Raw genomic sequence first — 20,805 nt, forward strand, 5'->3', positions numbered from 1 at the left:
TCAGTCCCATGGTTGTCTGTGAGTATCTGCATCTGCATTGGTCAGGTACTAGTAGAACCTGTCAGGGAACAGTCCTGTCAGCAAGGGACTTCTTGGCAACAGCAATGGTGTTATGATTTGGTGTCTGAGATGGGATGGATCCCTAGGTGGGGCAGTCTCTGGATGGCCTTTTCTTCAGTCTCTGTTCTACTTTTTGTCTACTTTCAGGCTACCTATAGTTTTCTTTCTATCAAGTAAATAATTAAATACATACATACATACATACATACATACATACATACATACATACATACATAGTTCTCTGCCCTGACTGAGCTCTGGGCTCAGGATTTGTTGGACCAACATGCTGTGGTGTTCATGTGTTCAACATGTGATACAATTCACTTAGACCTGCTACATCATTTACTTTGAGGTTGGAACTCATACCAATAATGATGTGGACATCGGTCTGTCCAGAGTGCATTTAAGAAAGTAACACAGGAACGACTTGATGTTCTTCCCACAACACAATCAGAAACCCACTTAACACAGGTTAATGTCAAACGTAGATTGATTTTTAAGCTTTGCTTACAGTGGTAAACTTTTGTAAATGATTGTTGAGTAGTGCAACTTTAAAAGCCATAGAATCCCGTTAAAGTGTGAGAGCTTAGGCAGGACTCTCAGAGAAGCCTCTGAGGTCTTGAGTGCGAATGGCCTTTTCTGTGTGCCTCCCTGTTTTCTTAGTAAACTTTCTGTTTCACTTCACCCTGATTCACCTGAAATTCCTTTCTGCAGAGTTGTCAAGGAAAGAGCAGATTCGACTTGGGGTTTCTACAGGGCAGGGATGTCCTCAGGCTCCCAGCAGCAATCCTTGCTAGAGGAATCATAAATAAGTGGTTATATAACCCATAGTTTGCATTTCCCAGTTCCTAGAATATGAATCATTGCCAAATATAAATTGCAAGGTGTATGGCACTTTTAATCTACTGTCCATATGCAGGATGACCCATTTTGAATTTCTGCAGGAAATATCTGTAAGCAACTGCACACTTTATTGATTTGACAGCTCCTTATTTTTCCTTTGGACTGGAATAAAAGGGAAAGGACATTTGCTTTACAATACAGAACTTGGGATTGGTCAGCTCTTGGTCTGTTGATGTATTTTTTAATTGTTTAGTAACTATTTAGTGTACTAAATTGGATTTTTAATTTTATTGATTCTTCGAGAATTATAGAAAATGTATATGACCATCTTCATCCCCCAGCTTCCAGACACCCCTTCACCTTCCTTACTTGTCCAACTTTTTGTCTTCAATTTTGTTTAATCCACAAAGTCCAGTTTTTTCTGTTTGTATTGTTTGTGGGAGTCGGGCTACCCACTGGAGCAGAGTTCATTTACTCAGGGTCACACGATTGAAGGAGACCTATTGACTAGGAGTAGGACTTAATTGTCACCTTCCCCCTCCTGGCCGGGATTTTGCCTGGCTTGAGCTTTTTCAGCTTTTCTGCATGCTGCCATGAGCACTGTGTGCTCATATGTGCAACTGCCCTTTGTTATCTAGAAGATGCTCTTTCCTTCAAGACACCCACAACCTCTAGCTCCGACCTTCTTCCCTATCTTCCACAATGATTCTCAAACCTTGAGTGAATGGGTATGATATAGACATCGCATTCAAGGACAAATATTCTGCAGTGTCCTTTAAATGCTAATTTACTGGGTTCTGACTCTGGGTTTTAAATTGTCAAGTGTATGCAATTTCTATCTCGTCCAGAATTTCTTCTACATCGTTATGTTTAGAAAGTTCATCCCCATATATAAATCACTTCTGTCTTTCTACTACCTGTGTCATGCTTGGGTCTCTTTTGTTCTGGTGCCTTTTCTCTGGTGTTTATTTAGTGTGCTCCATCTTTGTCACAACCTATTCTCTCACAATCTTCCCTCACACCTTATTCCACAACTTCCTTCCTCTAAGTAATTCTAAGTTTAGTTTTCATTTTATGGTTGTAATTGCATTTTGATTTGTATCAAATTACATCAGCATATTACAATTTATGACTCATAGTTATAATAGTTATAAATTATAAATCTTTATAATGCTATACTAATATTAAAATAGTTTTATACTTTAAAGAAATTATAGTTACAAAGTAATAGTATATTGCTAGTATTTTATATTGTATTTTACATGCTATTAAAACACAAAACTGTTTTAAAATTATGGTGTCTAATGAAATGTTATTCTTTTACATTTTTATACATTGTTTTCTTAAAATAGAATGACATCACTTTCCACCTTTCCTCTCCTCCCTCTGGCCCCTCCCATGTAGCCATCCTCCAGCCTCTCTCATGTCACTTCATTGCTCTCAAATTGATAGCTCCTTTTTCTTTGATTATTATTGACACACTCATACATATTATGTGTATGTCTGTAAAAATATGTAAATAGAACTGATAAGTCATTTTGTTGGTTGTGTGCATATGGGTCCCAGGCTGACCCCTTTGTATTGGATAACAAAGAAGAGGACTCATATTTTATTCATTTTCAGATTATAAGTTTCCCATTTTTGAAATATTCATCCTTTTCCCTGTTATTGATTCTATTAACTCAAGATTTCATGTCTGCTTGTCAATAAAGTTACATAATTCTTTGTAAAGAAACCACATATGGTAAAACTTATATAATTTGGACCAATGGTAGTTTTGCTTCCTTTTTATGTCTGAAGCTTGATCAAGGTTCAGACCTTGAGGACACAGCTCATTTCTATTTGTTTATTTCCTCTCAGCATGGAAGAGTGCGAGGCTCTGTGTACCCGGCTGGCCATAATGGTGGACGGCAGCTTCAGGTGTCTCGGGTCCCCTCAGCACATCAAGAACAGGTATCGAGTCTCTTTGTCTGTTTCAGTGTTTCTTGTCAACCCCGCAGCTTGATGCCCTGTTGTAACAAGGGCTCTTTCCAAACTGTTTGGTCCAATTAATTTCTCTTGGCATTCAGTAGTGGATGAAGGTCCTGGAAAGCTTAGGGCCAGTTAAAATAACTATAATTATCAAGTCAAAGACACAGCAATTCCTTAAAACATTTTGCTCCCTTTTCCCCAGAAGGCACTGTGCCCTCGTTTTGACAAAAACTGTGAAGAGAAGATGATTGCAGGGTCCAGATTAGGTCTAGAGGAAGAATGACCTCCTTGCTCACAGAGTGCTTCATCAAAGGGTGGTACCATGCACACCTCGCCAGCAGTGTGTTAGAATGCCCATTTTACCGTATAATGTATGCTGGGAAAGGTGTCTGACCAGACAAGAAGTTGACAGAGTCATTGTGGTTCCCTTTTTCTATGACTGATGAAGAACTAAAGACTTTTTCTTGTGTTTATAAATCTGTTAGATCTCTCCCCCACTAATCATCTCTCTATTTCTTCCTTTCATTTATTCCATGGAAGCTTAATTATTTTCTGATGAGTTTCTGTGAGCACTTGTTATAACCCTTTTTTTTTTTTGGAATGCCTTAAATAATTTTGAAATTGTGTGTGTGTGTGTGTATGTGTGTGTGTGTGTATGTGTGTGTGTGTGTGTGTGTGAATAAGAGTAAGGGTTAAGGGTATATATACATTTGTGTAAGGGTGTGTTCACATGTGTACGTAAAGGGTTGTGCAGGTGTCTATAGAGGCTACAAGTGACATTGGACCCCTTGGACTTGGAGCTTCAGGTTTGGGTGAGCCATCTAATATGGGTGCTAAGATCCAACTGGTATTTTGGTAGAAGGGTAAGAGGTCTTGGTTTCTGGGTCACCTCTCCAGCTCCACTGGATGATTTTATAATCTCCTTTAAATTATTTCATCATAATTTTATAGATAGTAATGTAGTCTTCCCTTCCCCTTTTTTACACAATACTTCCTGATTACAGTTTCCCCTTCCTGTCTTCTTCCCAGTTTCTCCCTGTTTTCCTCCCATCCTTTTGTCCATGGAGTAATTTAGCCTTTCATGTTGACACATCTTTTTACTTTCATTTAATATTTTTAGGTTAGAATTATGCACCATTCTTGGCAGTTTCATGTACCTGCTCTATGTATGTGTATGTGCACACATATATAATGTGTAACTACCTTTCCTTTATGGAAACCATTATCACTCAGGAGGGAAACAGCATATGAGGGGTGGATGCCATGTTTCTAGAGGCTCTCTGTGGGGCAGTGTGATATAGGGAGGGTCTACCTTGCTGTTTCTTATGCTTGTGGCCCATCATTTGGCAGATGAACCTGTTAGAAGCCATTGTTACGATGTGCTCTGCTAACCTTTATTAAGCATCATCAGAAAAAAAAATAACACTTCACACTCTGTATCCTTTATGAATGCTTTTATAAAGCTTTATCGCCTGTTCAGATTGTCAGGTGATTTATTAATTCGAGTCCAGGTGCCTGCCTTTTGCTTCTTTGCTAAAGTTAGCCACAAACATCAGGAGGAAGAAGCTCATAGGAAGAGCCATCCACTAGCTGAAACCGTCTGCAGCCTTAACACTGTCTACCCATTCTAAATTTTGGTCCTGATAGTGTGAGTCGGAGGTTGAGCTCAGTTGCTGGTGGATGTAAACTATAAAATTTATTCAACAAAACCTGGTTTGTGGTATAGCCATTAGAATATGGACGTTAGTGCAGTTTTTAAGAATGCACTTTATGTTGTTCTGTAACAAATAAGCCTTTAATAAATAAACACAAATACTATTGTGATAAAAGCATAAGGGATTGCTCCTGGATTTCTATACCTGGGAGTCAGTAACACCATACGCAACTGATGTGGAAAAGAGAAACTGATGTAGGTACCCTTCCTCCTCTTCATCCTTGGAAATAAAGAGAAGAAGTATCAGTAACTTTGTGCAAGGAGCAAGGAACTCACTCTTGTCACCCCTAGCCCACCTCCCTGACACTGTAGGGGCATAATCTAGGAACAGGGATATCTTCTTGTGCTGCAGTAAATATTAAAAATTAATTCATGACACCAGGCACCATGTTATACTACTTCCTGCTACTCTGTCCCCGGCAGTCTCTCCACCTCCATGGCTATCCCTACATTTGTGCCAGCTACTCTCTGGACCCAGGAGCAGCCACCTTCTTGCGACTCTGCTGCAAACTCTCCTCACGTTCCCAGTATCCACTTCCTGTGGTTATTGTCACAATTCCCAGGATCCTGGTAAAAATCAGAGCTCTAGAAGCTTGTAATTTATTTATGTTTTAGTGGATATTTTTCTATTTACATTTCAAATGTTACCCCCTTTCCCCCACCCCTTCCCACTTCCCTTCCTGACATTCCCCTACACTGGGAGGTACAGCTTTGGCATGACCGAGGGCTTCTCCTCCCTTTGGTGTCCAACAAGGCCTCTGCTACATATACCGCTGGAGCCATGGGTCTGTCCATGTGTCCTCTTTGGATGGTGGTTTAGTCCCTGAGAGCTCTGGTTGGTTGGTATTGTTGTTTTTATGAAGTTGCCAACCCCTGCAGCTCTTTCAATCCTTTCTCTAACTCCTCTGATGGGAACCACATTCTCAGTTCAATGGGTGGCTGAGAGCATTCACCTCTGTATTTGTCACGCTCTGGCAGAGCCTCTCAGGAGAGGCTATATCAGGCTCCTGTCAGCATGCACTTCTGGGCATCAGCAATATTGTCTGAGTTTGGTGGCTGTATGTATATGGGCTGGATCCCTAGATGGGGCAGGCTCTGATGGCTATTCCTTCAGTCTCTGCTCCAAATTTTGTCTGCATATCTCCTCCTATGAATATTTTTGTTCTCCCTTCTAAGAAGGACTGAGGCATCCATACTTTGATTGTCTGTCTTTGTGAATTTCATGTGGTCTTTGGATTGTACCTAGCTTTTGGGCTAATATCCACTTATCAGTGAAAGCTCGTAATTTATCAATCAGATTTATATCAGTAAATTCTCACTCTACAAAATGTCCACACAATAAACTCAGAGCCAATTGATAGTGATATAAACTGCCCATGTAGATAAGACAAATTGTCCTGTAATAATCCATCCCTTATAAGATATTCATAGCTACCTGTGGCTATTAACGCCACACGGGGGTGGGTCAGCCTTCTCTTCATCTTTTTCTGTTCCTTCTCCTTTCTCTGTGACCTCTCAAAAACTCTGTCCCCGCCTTTCTTTTTCATTGCCCAATCACAGACCTTGGCTTATCTTGTGCCTGCCCTCACCTGCATCAGTCCACACTCCTGCCTCAGTTTGTGGCAATGACTTTTCTGCCCACTCTTTGTTAGTAGTTTGGGTCAACTTCCCTATACATAGTGTCCGATTGCTGTACTGTTGTCCCTCCTACCATGTATGTATGACTTCTTTCCCTGGGATCTAAGCATAGCCCACATGCACCTAATAATCAAAGAAGGTCCCCTGAGAAAACATACTCATTCTTCTGCTGCTATCTAGACACCCAGTCTCACCCTGTTGCTTGCTCAAACCAGACTTTTTCTTTTTTCTTTTTTCCTCACAGCTTTAAAAGTTCTACAGATCAGAAATCAGCACCATGGCAAAGATAATGTGTTACTCAACTTTCCCAGATAGGCCACACAGGCAATATGGGAGACCATGAATGTCACTCTACAAACAAGTTAAGGACATTGAAAAAAATGTGCACAATAGCCTCCAATGTTTACATTGGAATCAGGTGACACGGTTCAGATGGGCACAGGATTAGGTGGACTATGGCATTTGGGCATAGCTAATTAGGTGTATGGGTACCCTAGGTTAAAGGGAAAGATGAATGACAGCCTGCTTTATAAAGTCCCAATTGGAAGGCAATGGGATTGTGGACACTATATCAGCTGGTTTCCTTTATGAAATAAATTTATAGGGGAACTTTACTTTCTTTAAATGTACCACTCCTGGAGGGAAAGTTATGTAGAACTAGCAGCCTCCCACCACACACACACACACACACACACACACACACACACACACACACACACAGTAACATTGGAGCACACAAAATATAATGACCTGTCCCATGATCACTGAAGTTAAGCCTTGGGACCATTGCCCTATGAAGGTCACTGGCGATAATGTACAGAGGAACTCAAGATGCTTAAGCTTTGCCGAGGTCCTGGACTGCCCCCTCCTTTGCATGCTGGAGTTTAATCTTTCTTAGAGTAGTGACTGTCATCTCAGTGCTATTCTGAATGCCATCTGTTTGCAACATGTATAAGTTTTGGAGTTCTAACACTAGAAACTGTGTTTCTGGACTCAGAGCTACTCACAAAACTCTGTGTAACGACGACCATTGCCTGTGGCAAAGGGCCCAGAAGAAAGGGCAGTAGGGGACCCCCTAACCGAGGGGCTGTGTGAAAAGCAAGCTCTTATTTTTATTCTCATGTTGGTTTTTACCCAAGCTATAATTTAGGAAATGTTATCGACATGAGGGCTTTCAGTAAATAGGAAGCTGCTTTCCTTTTGACATTTAATAATTTCCTTAGCAAACGGTCTGCAGGTTGCCGGACAGCCTATATGCACTTTGGTGCCCACAGTTTGAAGCACATGTACGCCAGGTGACATCACGCATGCTCACGGGGCATGCGCCCTGGAGATTCTACACACTGTGGCAATCTGAGCAGGAAGAGTACTTTAAGTTTTAGGAATGTGGATGTTTCTCATGCCTGGAAGAATAGCACCAGTTGGCAAAAGGAAGATCAAATACTAGATTCCATTAGTTAGAAACCTGTGACTGGGGAATCATAATAGGAAAAGGAGGTAGAAAAAAATTAAATTTCAAAGTTGCCATGAAAGGAAGTCCTCAGGCAGAATAAACTTAAGACGCCTGTGCTGAATATTCCGGGGAGAGCTATGGGCTTAGGGACCTTTACTAGAATCGCTCCAATGACATTGCTTTTCTTGTAGATCAAACAATTCCTTTTTACGTGAAGTTGTCTTGAGCATGTAAGATGCTTCACAGGTTTCCCAGCCCTTGCAGCAGCCCCACCCAACTGCAACAACAACAAAAAAATAAAACAAAATAAAAACATTGACAGATGTCCCCCGGGGGGCTGCTTCAGGCTGACCTTGGCTGTGTCAGATAGTTATTTATTCTGTGTTCTCACAAAGCATACAGATTAAGATGCATCAAGTTGGGAAAATAAGGACTTAGATTTCCAGAAGAGGATTGGGTAAAGGTTCCTCCCTTTCCTTGCTCTTTGGCTAAGAGGAGAATAGATCATTTCAGGAGAAAGAAACAAATGAATGTCCTTTCCCACGGGCTTATCTTGTGTGGACTGGGTTGACCTTGCTTCGTAGAGCCTCTAGGGTCCTCAGGAGAACTGCACACTTTCTTTCTTTCTTTTTTTTAAAATATTTATTAGATATATTTCTTTACTTACATTTCAAACGTTATTCCCCTTCCTGGTTTCCTGTCCATAGCCCCATTCCCTCCCCTGCCCCTTCACCATATGGGTATTCCCTCTATACATCCCCCTTATTGCCCGCCCCCATATTCCCCAAGTTCACACTTTCTTTCAGCCCCAGTGTAGCCTTGTGTGTGAAGCCAATGGATTGTGCACTCTCTTATCCAGGGTTTCTTGAAGGATCCTTTCATGCTCTTTCACATCTTGGGCCTTTTATGGCTTGTCCTCTCTCCTGGACCACCTCCCATCAGTGACTGCTCAGTAGTTAGTTCCATTACAGATGCTCAGGGCCAGTCTTCCTCCCCTCTTTCTGTGGCCTTGCTGATGCCCCTCATTTTCCTCTGGTGCCTTTGCCTTGGCTTGGTAGAGTTGGCCTCCTTTTCACCGTTGGTGCATGATTACCTCTCCCTTCCAAGTGACCTACTTGATCAAATTTAATTTCCTTGAATCTTCCCCCTTACAACTTGCAGCTGGCATGTTCTGAGAGAACACAGGCTTTGCTCTTTATCTGTCTTCAGCGTTCCTTTGTGCTCAGCATTTGTGTTATTTAATTCTGTGACAGCCTGTGCTAGAAAGAAGCCTCGGCTTAGGAACATACAGGAGAGCTGTACCAAGAAGAACATACATGTTTCTAAAATGCTTAAGCTTTGCTTCACTAGTTATATAGTCCTATAGTCGTGGAGATCAGCCATCCCCGACTTCCTAAATACTGTGGTTGTGCTTTATTCTCAACCTCTGAGCCTTCATGGTATCCTTTTCTAAGTGTTTTCTATGATACTTGTAGGTAGATAAATATTAACTTGAACCTTAAGAGCTGAGATCCAAACAAGTTCAAATTTAAAAATCATATGGTAAAGCCCTATGGTGGTTTAAATGAAAAAAAAAAAAAGTCCCCCAGAAGCTCATGTACGTAAACACTTGATCCTCAGTTAAGAAACAGTACTTTTACGGGGGTGGGGATTTAGCTCAGGGGTAGAGCGCTTGCCTAGGAAGCGCAAGGCCCTGGGTTCGGTCCCCAGCTCCGGAAAAAAAAAAACCAAAAAAAAAAAAAAACAACAACAACAACAAAAAAAAAACAGTACTATTTGGGGGAGGTTATGTAATGAAAACTTAATGGAAAGTATGCAATTGGGGGTGGACTTTGAGGGTTTATGCAATATCTGTTTCTCTTTCTAGTTCCTTTATGTGATTGGCATGTGATCTCTCAGCTTCCTGCTTCTCCCTTTTGCTGCTCTTATCCCTCTGGAACCATGGGTTAAGTAAACTCTTCCTTCTGTAAGGTGCTTTTGGTCACAGCAACAGAACAGTAACTAATACACTCCATTATTTCAATAAGAAGGAGCCAATAATGAGATCCTGCTGGTAGGAATCACTAAAAGTGTTATCTTGAGTCTTCCTGGTTTTGATTAGTACTGACTGCTCCTGGTCCTGAGAGTAGTAGAAATGGCAAGATCCTTTCAAAACAAGTCTTGACTTCCAATCAGGCTTATAGTGCCTTTTCATGGGTGAGTGGTCATAAGGGAAGTTACATGTTTTTCCTCCCTATAGACTTTGATCTCCTGCCCGCTCCTCCTTTCTCTCCAACTCCTGTAATCTTTGGTCAAGAATTCCTTCCATCCATACTCCAGCAGGTGGGGATATGGCCAGCCATACTTTGAGAATCTTTCCAGAGTACTCCCCAAATGAATTCTTTATCTTTCTCTTCTTGGTCATTGTTAAAAGACTTCCCACATGAATTTAGCTCCTTTTGGAGAACAATCCCTTTCCTGATGTATCTTCTCCTTTCCAGTAGGCTGGGTTCCTCTTCCACACAGATATAAGTCTGGCAGGCTTTATTTTTAGAAAGGGAAAGGTTACACTGTAACAGAAGGCTCTTCTTCAGATTCAGGAGTCCCTAAGACATTCCCTTCTCTTCTTTTTGCCCTCCCTCCCTTGGCTCACTGTCAAAGGCAAAGCTTATCTCATAAAATTTCAAGAGCAATGCTTAGCCATGATGTGGTTCCATCTCTTGTGTTACTTGTACTTTTCTTTTTCATTCTTTCTTCCCCAGGCCATGCAATCTTTCCTCTCTCCTGTTGCCCAGATTTATCTGGTTGATGTTCATTAGCACTGATTATAGTCCAAAGTCCTACAGTATTCATGCTGCTACAGTATTTGTAACAAACTCATCATAGTGTTAGCTATGTTCCAGCTTAAGGTCTCTATATGGAGGGAAGACTTTATTCCTCCCTCTGATCCTATCGAATAACTGTTTATTGTGACTCTCACTTTGTAGGTTCAGAAAAAAAGACGAGTCATAGAAGGACTGAGCAACTTTCTCAGGGTCACATGATAATAACTCCAAGAGCTAGAATGTGAGCTTCAGCATTTTGGCTCCACTTGGTTTGTGATGTACAACCTATTTAATCCTTACTGGTGTATGTCTCATACCTGGAGGGTGGGGGAGAGCTAAGATACAGTTACTCCAGAGAAGAGTCACAGTGTCTTCCCTACTGCTGAAGCACACCCCAGAGCCATATAGAGGTGGACTGACACCTGTCCTTGTCACTGAGTCTTCCTTTACATGTTCACAGGCTTCTCCTTCTTTTCAAACTATATGCTGATAGGATGTCTGCATCTTTTATATTTTTACCAAGATTGCATTCTTCCACTCGTTTACTGTCTGTCGAAGATAGAAAGGGCATTTATAGGCTCATCCTTTGTAATGGTTCCACAAAGAGTTGTAGACATTCATCATCCTTTTCTTCCTTTCCTCTGAAATATATTTTTCTTTATATTCTGTGTCTTTCTCACAGTTTAAAAATATGTCCCTTTAATTCTTACTTATGTATTTTTTAATCTGTCTGTTTCCGAGTTCGTGCCTATGAGTGCGAGTATCTGTAGAGTCTTCAGATTCCCCTAGAACTGGAATCACATAGAGGTGAGCTGCCTGGCACGAGTGCTGGGAACTGTATGTGGGTTTGATCAAGTAATACTCACTTTTAGCCTCTGAACCTCTCAAGTCTGCATATTCTTCCTGTTTAATAATGACACCACGCCATTCCCCTTTGTGACCTCCCTCAAACAGTGTTCTAATTTCTGCTATATATTTGAATATTTATTTTACTGTTAAGTTGTGAATCCTCTTTCTTCAAGTAAAAAGAGTGTCGGACACTCTGATATAGGCAGATTCATTCACTTGGCCATGTTAACTTTTGTACATGATGACCATCCAATGGCGGGATACTAGCATTGGTTCACTGACTTGACAGCAGATAATAGAGGAGAGTAGCCTTAGGAAAGCATGAAAACGGTGAGCCTACTGGTATTTTACCCATTAAATCTTGGGTTCTATTAGTTTCTTCACTATCCTGAAGTTTGAAGACATACAGACTGGAAGCTGCCTACATTGCTATCTAAGATAAAATTGGATCCTCATGGCTAAGAGGGATGTAAGAAACAAAACACAAAAGAAACAAAATCAAAATGATGTTAGATGGGCTCCCAGAAATATGGCACGGGTGCTGGGAACTGTATGTCGGTTTCCCAATTTTTTTCAATTGAAGGTGAGTTATGTTGAGCAGTCTCATGATCAGTGCCGTGCTTCTGAACAGCCCTGTATAGTCAAAATCACTGCAATGAAGCATGTAGTGTCACATAAGGTGATGTATTAATTTACACCTTTTCAAACACTCAGAGCTTGTGAGCTTGAAGAAAAGTACCATTCTTCAAGCTTTAAAAAGAAAATCCACCAACACCCTTGCAGAAGAATGTATTTCTTTTACATTGTGGACATGATTTTATGAGTGAGCTTATCGGAGTCTCTCTCTGTCTCTGTCTCCTTCTCGCTATTGTACATGAAAGCATACGTATGTGTGAATGTATGTGTGCACACGCGCATGAGTGCACGCCCGTTCTAACCTCTTTGGGTACTGATATTTTGTCTCAGGCAGTTAGGGATTCGTCCTGTAATCTTCTGAGTGTTATACCCTGAGCAGTCCTGACAGCCCTGGTAGCTGCCTTCACTGAGAACATTCATAATGCATCTTCAGGGAGCCAGCAACAGCTGCAGGCTGCACCTGCTTCTTTTTCTGGCCTCGGAACTGAGTGAAGAAGACTTAAGACTGAGAGTCATAAACAGTCCCCTCAGGAATAGAAAAACCAGCCAGCTTCTGACAGTGGACTTTACAACCTCAAGTATACTGGACCAACTCCTGACCTGGGAGGGGGGGAGAAGGTTGCTTAGTGATAAGTTATAACAAAGGTTTTTAAAAAGTAAAGAAAATCCATATGAATGTGAGAATTTTATTGTCTTGAGCTGCCAAACTGGGAACCACTACCACTGTAAGTATGCTTGTTAGCCACGTAACGTAGAATATAGTCTTCTGTAAGGATGCTGGGGGATTTTCTTTTCAAAACTAAGAAGAATGGTATTGCTCTTTGAGCTTACAAGTTCTGACTGTCTGAGAAGCTGCAAATTAATATACTCCCTTATGTGACACCATATGCTCCATTGTGGTGGCTTTAATTTAATGCTTTTATAAAACCTTACTATAAACATAAAAGCTCAGATTAAGACTCCATCACCAAATAATGAACTGTCTCCCTCAAATGTGAGAGAGACCATTCGATATACTTATGTCAGTTTCACAGATGGGAATGGAAGTTGCTGTATGAGCATACGCAATGGCTTATGCCGCGACGGGGAGCTCTGCATTCATGTACTATGGAATACCACGCTCAAACGTGTTACTTTGGTTTAAAGCAGCATATACTTCAGTTGCTCGTCCAATAATCCACAATGAACTCTCTTTACTAGAAACTGTGCTGTTAAAGAAGAGGCAGGCGGCCTTGCATTCTCTGTGTATCTTCACAGCAGCCGACTCATGCCGTATCTCGTTTGTTTTCACAACATCATGTTGCATGAGCAAAATTAAGTTGTTCTAACCTAATCACCTGGGAAGAGATTGACAGCCTTATGCTTCGCTCATGCTGGGTATTCTGGTGGGACACCTCTACTCTTTGAAATTCAGATTATGAGCAATGTCATCACGAGCTGTCACATTACCAAAGGGGACCACACCGTTTTTGTTTTTTCAATGGTTCTTATTACAAACGGGGCAGACAGACTGATGTTCAGCCACAATGGGGATGGAAAATGATATGAGCAGGGCCCATGACAGCTTAGATGTATGGACGTTTTGGCTGGGGACTGTGGTTCCTGTGAATTAACAGACATTTGTTAGTCTCCTTTATCAGAGATGGTGACATGATTCCTGCTTTTAAAAGACACGGGACTGAGTGTGTGCTGTCCTGCGATGAGGGTCTGAGAGATTGGTGATCGTGCTGTGGGATGCATCACACTTTAAATCAGGGAATACCATGGCACATTTGTGCAGGGATGAAGATCGAGTGGAGAATGAGGCATGAGCTCTATCAAATATGGAGTGGACAGAGCAATGAAAATCAGAAAGCTTCTGTCCATGTGAGCTAGGAATGAAGAAAAGCCAAAATGCACATTAATTCCATTATGGAAGGGCTACCGTGAGTGACTTTGTGGGCAAGGAGACATCCAGACCAAATGTGCATCAGAGAGAGGCATAAGAAAATACAGCATGAGTCATGTCCTTAATGGCTTGACTATAAATGGTGTAGAAGTTGATTGGTGTGGCACTCCCTCCAGGGTAATGTTTAGATCAATTCCCCAAATGGGAAGCTATAGTTCTAGGGTTAAAATGGGAAAACAAGTGGGAGCAGTGAAAAGAGGGTTGGCCATGAAAAAAAAAAAAAAAAAGCTGTCACAACAATTTCCGTTCTCTAGTTGGTGCCAAATACTGAAGTTGACAAAGCATAGACAGTGCTGAGGAGAGGGCTCTGAAGACAAGACAACGTTCAGCAGACTGGCCAGGCCTAAGGAAAGGCGAGGCCCGGAAACTTGAGCGATGGGAAGAGAGTGATGTCATTAGAGAAATGGACATGTGAGGAGAGAGGGATTTTAGGTACTGGGCGCTCATCGTTAGGCCTTGGTAAGTTACTGGCACGATTCCTACTGAAGAAGGGATGTTGAGATTCATTTATGGCTTCTCTCTCTTACAGCAGGAAGTGGGGGTGGGGACCAACAAAAGCAAGGTGCTCAGTGCCTCTCAGCTCATCAGAGGGCTGGACCAGAGTTCACACATTCTGAAGTCAAGTGAGGTCAGCGCCATACCCCGCAGAGCCATAGGTTAGCTGCTAAATGTTTTGGAAGCATTAGCCCAGATGATTCTTACGGTATGGGCAATTATTGTTCTAATAGAGAAAATCTGGCCAAACGAGCGAAGCAGTTGGCTCAAAGCACAGTTGCTATTAAGAGAAGCAATTTTGAATCCCAGGCCCTTGATTGTGAATTTCTTTCTGTGTCACTTTCATATTCTTAAGTGACTTTACCTACATTGAATATATGTGTATACATGCATGCATGTATTCTACATATGTGTGTGCATGTATAAAGTACGAGTAAAACAGAGCTTTGCTTTAACAAATGTGGTGACAGTCAGGAGGTGCTCACGGGACATTCCGCTTCTGTTGCATTTTCTGAGAAACAGCTTATTTGCTTTTGAACACAGGAGCAACTCCTTTTGGCCAATAGCGTGATGTAGTGACATATGATTCACAGTAAGATCCTTTATTATTCATTTATTTTATATTCCAAGAATATAAATTTGTAACTGCTAACATACCTGAAAAGTGATTATTTTTATCCAATGTAGACAGTGATAAACCCTTGAGATTATTTTGAAAATAAATGGGGGAAAACACACTGGCCTTGTCCCAGTCTGAGGGAGCAGGGCTTCTACTCACTACTGGAAAGTTCATTCCCAAGAAAAACTTAGGTCTTATTTCAGTGCTTTGCTCCCATTCTCTGCAGGAAAGTTTCTGGTGCACACTCCACCCATTCATAGATCATGGAAACGTGGAAGGGAGCAGAGCCATTACCAGAGAAACACTTCATTGCCCAGGTTGCACTAAGGCTCCTTGTAGCCAAAGAGACCTAAATGGAGAAGTGTTGTAACTTCATTGAGAGGACCAAACATTTTCTGAAACAGCCAGACTCCAGACAATAAGCTTACACACATCCCTGCTATTTTAGGTTATCTGTCTCCCACAAAAGGATCCATACAGGCTAAATATTAAATAGTGTTGATATGTTTACTTGCCTGTGTCCATAATACTGTGGGGGTACACTTTTACTTTTGCTTACCTCTTCTTAGTTTCTGGATAGAGCTTGGTAGCTCACATAGATTGCAAGTATTTGCTGAAGATATGAATGAATGAATGAATGAGTGAATGAATGAATGAATGAATAAATGAATGGTCCCCAGCATATAGGAAGTTCTTGGTGAAGAAGGAATTTTTTCTGATTTGCAATGACTGTGGCTTTAAACAAGGAATTGATCGGAGGCGGCCCCCGCAAGCAATGGTTTGCGTCTGGTGTAATGCACACTGGGTTATTAATAACAATAATCAGTCTCCTTAGTAAATATTTTTACTCAGACCCCATTTATCTCCAGACAGGAGGCTGCCTGCTCTCTCCCAAAGCAGTGTGTTATTCACTCTTACTTGTTCCTTTTAGAAACAGGCTTGCGTCTGTCTGTACTCCGCGTCTCCATTAACAGGCACTATCAGGTATGTGATTCAGCCTTAATTGCTAACACGGCCTTGGCAATATTCCGCTGTCACCTTCTCAGCTAGAAAGCCAGATTCCATGCAGATATACCTCTGGCCTGCCGTGAATTAATGTGCAGTGCAGGCAGCAAAACAGCTACGAAAACTCGGCTCCACACTGTGGGATTGTGATTCCTGACTCGAAATACAGTCAGAGCACAGCACAATGCACCTCAGCCCAGAAAATGCATTCCGATTAGGTCAGAGCCGTATTACAACTTTAATGTAAATCTGAATTGGGGTTGGAAAGACGTATTCACTCTGGGTGCAACCTATCATCCCCCAGTTTATTTGTATGGAACTGTATGAATCCTTAAACTTTCTTTTTTCATAATTTAAAAAACATTTCACGAAATTTTATTTTGCATTCCATTTTAATAAAGACATAAAGAAAACAGGGCAATTAGACCTTGTTGTAGAAACGCTTCAGATTTCAGAAGGAAGGCCAGCCAGGAAGGGGACAGTGGGGATGTGGTTTCACTGACCTGCATCTCATTGCCTTGTGGAATTAAGGAAGCTTGAGGTACAAGAATGGGTAGACGATGTGTACAGGAAGAACAGGCCTTTGGTCATAACATGTCTTCCTGTTTCTGTCCATTAGGGAAATCCTAAGGTTAGGCCTTTGATGATCAGGGATTCTGCCCCCTAGTGGTAGAGTATCACATAGTTCCTTGCAAAAGTCAAGACTATCAAAGTTCTCTACCCATGCTTCTACTGACAATCTTCCATCCTTCAAGCATTTTTTCTAGCAATTTCGTAAACTTATGTCCTTCTTTGGTGATGTTTTAGCAACTGTCTTTGAGCTATACTTAGCAGATTTCTTTTCTAAGAGATGTATTTATTATTTTTGTTTTATGTGGTAGGACTTTGCCTGAATGTATGTATGTATGTATGTATGTATGTATGTATGTATGTATGTATGCATGTATGTATGTATGTTATGTATGATATGCAATGCAGTGAGTGAGGAGGCCAGAAGATGCCATGAGAGTCTCTGGAACTGGAGTTACAAATGATAATAATCTCCATGAATGCACAGAGAACTAAACTTGAGTCTTGTGCAAGAGCAGCCCTTTTCTTAACTACCAAGCCATCTATGCAAACCAAAACTTTCTTGAGATATAGTTTCTGTTGTGGTTTGCCCTGGAGTTATCTGTATTTTGATGCTAATTCCACTGCCCCAAGGACAGCTGCCTAGTCTGGTACTCAGAACTCACATGACTTCATCAGAACCTTCTCCCCATTTAATTTGCAAAATACAGGTGAGGGCAGGTACAGGCTAGAAGGAGGCCTGTCATTGGACGAGAAGGAAGGATGGGCGGGAGAAAAGTTTGAAGGACGAGGAGGAGACTGGAACGGAGAGACAGGAGAGGGAGGGTAGCCGCTGCGGAGAGAACACGGAAGCTGATGTCAAGATGCCACTCTGTGTATTTACAGTTTGTTATTAATGTTCTTAAGGGATAGATGTGCACTGAGCTTTGTATGTTTAGGTGGACAATTATATCTTATCAATTGGATCAAAGGTTATTGTGTTGTGTGTTCTTTCATGTGCAGGTTTAAGTGTAAGGGAGTGTCAGGCGGCTGGTCTGGGCTGCCACGGAGTTGGGATGTGTGTTTCTGGCACGGAAACCTGCCTTGGGAACTAGATAGGTAGAGAGATTGCTGCCAGGCTGAGAGAGAGGCCTTTGGCAGTGTGATAGGGGATGGAGCAAAGAGGGTGAGAGGCTTTGCTGACTGAGAATTAAGATATCTAGCAGATATCTGGTGCACTGCGGTGTAGACCTAGTGGGGGATAAAAGACAGTGCTTTTATTTTTAATATTTTTTCAACAAGTTTCCATATCGTCCAAATTACCAATGTAAAATATTCATCTCAGCAGCTTGTACTAGGTTGGCAAATAAGGGCTGCACATTCCCCTTGGTAATTGTGAAATGTTTTCCTATTTCAAAACGCAGTTCCATGTCTTCAGTTTTTACCTTGTGTGTTCTCAGCAAAGTCTAGCCTACCCCAATTACTTCAATCCCTATAAACTTGTCTCTTTAAATTTTTTGATAGTTTTACACACATACCAATGTGATGTGACTTTATTCCACTCCAGTACCCTGTCATCTCCTTTCCTTTTTCTCTGAACACCTTCTTCTCCCCAACTTGCCTACTTAGAGGCTACACCACTGAAGAAAATGAATGACCCCCATATTCAACAAGTAGTAATAGTCAAGAGTTCTTGAAATGGGGATGAAGCCTGGTGATGCTTCTCCTATTCATGATGGTATGTTGTTGAAGGGTCCAGTCTTGTACAGTTGTGCAAGTATCCATTGCTGTGGTGTGTTCATGATGGCAAGGTTTGTTTCCATGTGGATGGCAGGTTGCTATGACACACCTCCTTATCCTCTGATCATATTGTTTCTATTCCTTTCTTGAGGTGTTTCCTAGGGTAGAGACCTCAACAGTCACTTATTATCTTCACTTTGACAAGGTATGAGTTTCTGAAAATAACAAAACAAACAAACAACACCCCCCCCCCCAAAAAAAGCTTTATTGCACCAGGCTGAGAGCAGTACTAATCTATGCATAGAAATATTTAGAAGGAAGTTTTCTAATGTCTAATTAGGGGAGAAAGGGACTGTGTTTCCTACCTTAGGATTATGACCTCCCCAGGTATAGGCTTTTGACCATGTTTATAGTGTTTGCACTATATTTCCTCTCCTGGTGTAGACTTATCATCCAATCATAAGGTGGTAGATGACCACCAATGTAGTCATGGTACTATTGCACCAGTGGGCATATGCTGCTGTTTAAGATGGGGTTGCTGGCATGCATAATCTACAGCAGGTTGAGACCACTGGTGAATTTTCTCTCCCAGAGGTCTGCATAGTGCTTTGGGAACTCTCAATGCTAGTAAAGGGGGAGTGTTTCCCAGCACAGTTCTAACTAGATTTCTGTGAGCTGTTTTCATAAATAGGATCTCACCATTTGTGAACAACCAAGAGTGAGCCAATAACCACTCTTCTTATAGAAGCCTCTAGAAACTTTCTACATAACAACTCATGGAACATATCCTGTACTTGGCACTGGAGTGCTTATTTAAAAGCCCATGGCTTCTGGGAATGATAATGCTAGTCTATGATACTTCCCAAGTTCACATGTTTAATATTTTAACATTTTTAGTTATTGTTATATTATAAAGTATTAGGCTTCTATATGGCATTTTGGAACATTTTTAGGAATGTTTACCCCCTCCTACCCATACCTGCATTTCTGCCATCACCTATTATCAACCTTACCTAAACCTTTTTATGCCTGGTGTCCCTTCCTCTATTTTCATACCCAACACTTTTTTCCCACCTCATTTCTACCATTATTCCAACCTCAATGCCTCTATGATTCCGTTTTTGCTTCCTGGACACATATTTCAATTTAAACACAGAGATCTATAAATGGAAAGCTAGGATCTTTATATTAGAGAGAATGGGGAGTCATTAGTTTCCTTGGCCTATGTTACCTCACCAAGTATAAATTGTAGTTTCCATCCATTTACCTGCACATTTTATAATCTAATTTTTTACAGCTCAATGAAATGTAATTGTGTTTATGTATCACATTTTATTTTAAGTTTATAAGTCAATAGACATATATGTTGATTCCATTTCTAGCTATTATGAGTAGAACAGTTTTGAAGATGCGTATATAGGCATCACTGTCTTGGGATACAGATAATTTTGACTATATGCTATGTTAGGCTTTCTGTTGTGATAAAACACCATGACCAAAAACAATTTGAGGATGTTTGGCCCAGGGAGTGGCACTATTAGAAGGTGTGGCCTTGTTGGGGGAAGTGTGTCACTGTGGGGGTGGGCTTGTAGACCCTTCTCCTAGCTACCTGAGAATGCTCAATCTGTTCCTGACTTCCTTGGGGTGAAAAATGTAGAAATCAGCTCCTTCTGCACCATACCTGCCTGGGTGCTGCGATACTCCCATGCTCCCGCCTTGATGATAATGGACTGAACCTCTGAACCTGTAAGCCAGCCCCAATTAAATGTTGTCTCTTAGAAAAGTTACATTGGCCATGGTGTCTGTTCACAGCAATAAGACCCTAACTAAGACAAGGATGAAGGATTTCTCTTACTTGTTCTTCCACATCATACTCTATCAACAAAGAAAGTCAAGTCAGGGACTCAAGGAGGGAACCCGGCGATAGCAACTGAAGCAGAGGCCATAAAAGAACAATGCTTAATGACTTGTTCCCCATGGCTTCTTCAGCCTACTTTCTTATACTGTCTAGGACCACCTGTTTAGAAATAGCACTACCGAAAATGGGCAGAACCTTCCTATATCGAAAATGGGTAGAACCTTCCTATATCAATCATTGTAGAGAAAATGCTCAACAGGCTTGGTCACCGATCATTATAGTGGGAGCATTTTCTCAGTTGAGATTCCATCCTTCCAAGCAATGCTGGCCTGTGTCAGGTTGACATCTAGAGATCGACTGGCTAGCTAGTGGTGTAGCTGGATTATACGGAAAGTCTATTCTTCTCTTTTGAGACACCATCATCTATTTTTTTGTTTGTCATGTTTCTAAATTGGCCATTCAGAATCTTAATGAAATTTTATTCTTCTTCTCCCTTAGATGGCTAAGAATATTTGAACATTTTAAATTGCTGAATAGCCATGACTGTTTCTTCTGAGAACGTTATGTTCGGTTCTCTGACTCAATGTTTGAGTTTTTTGTTTTCTTGATGTTTAGATTTTCAA

At 41.3% G+C, this 20,805-nt stretch overlaps 1 protein-coding gene across 1 annotated transcript in view; it reads left to right on the plus strand.

The window, feature by feature from the left end:
- Abca13 (ATP binding cassette subfamily A member 13) overlaps positions 1-20,805 on the plus strand; it is a 564,237-nt gene that overhangs the window by 516,836 nt on the left and 26,596 nt on the right. The window contains exon 59 of the mRNA XM_032916398.1: positions 2,764-2,856. Within this exon, the coding sequence (XP_032772289.1) occupies positions 2,764-2,856 (93 nt within the window). The remainder of the gene's footprint in view (positions 1-2,763; positions 2,857-20,805) is intronic.

The sequence above is a fragment of the Rattus rattus genome, chromosome 11, assembly GCF_011064425.1.
Source record: "Rattus rattus isolate New Zealand chromosome 11, Rrattus_CSIRO_v1, whole genome shotgun sequence".
In the NCBI taxonomy this organism is placed as follows: domain Eukaryota; kingdom Metazoa; phylum Chordata; class Mammalia; order Rodentia; family Muridae; genus Rattus; species Rattus rattus.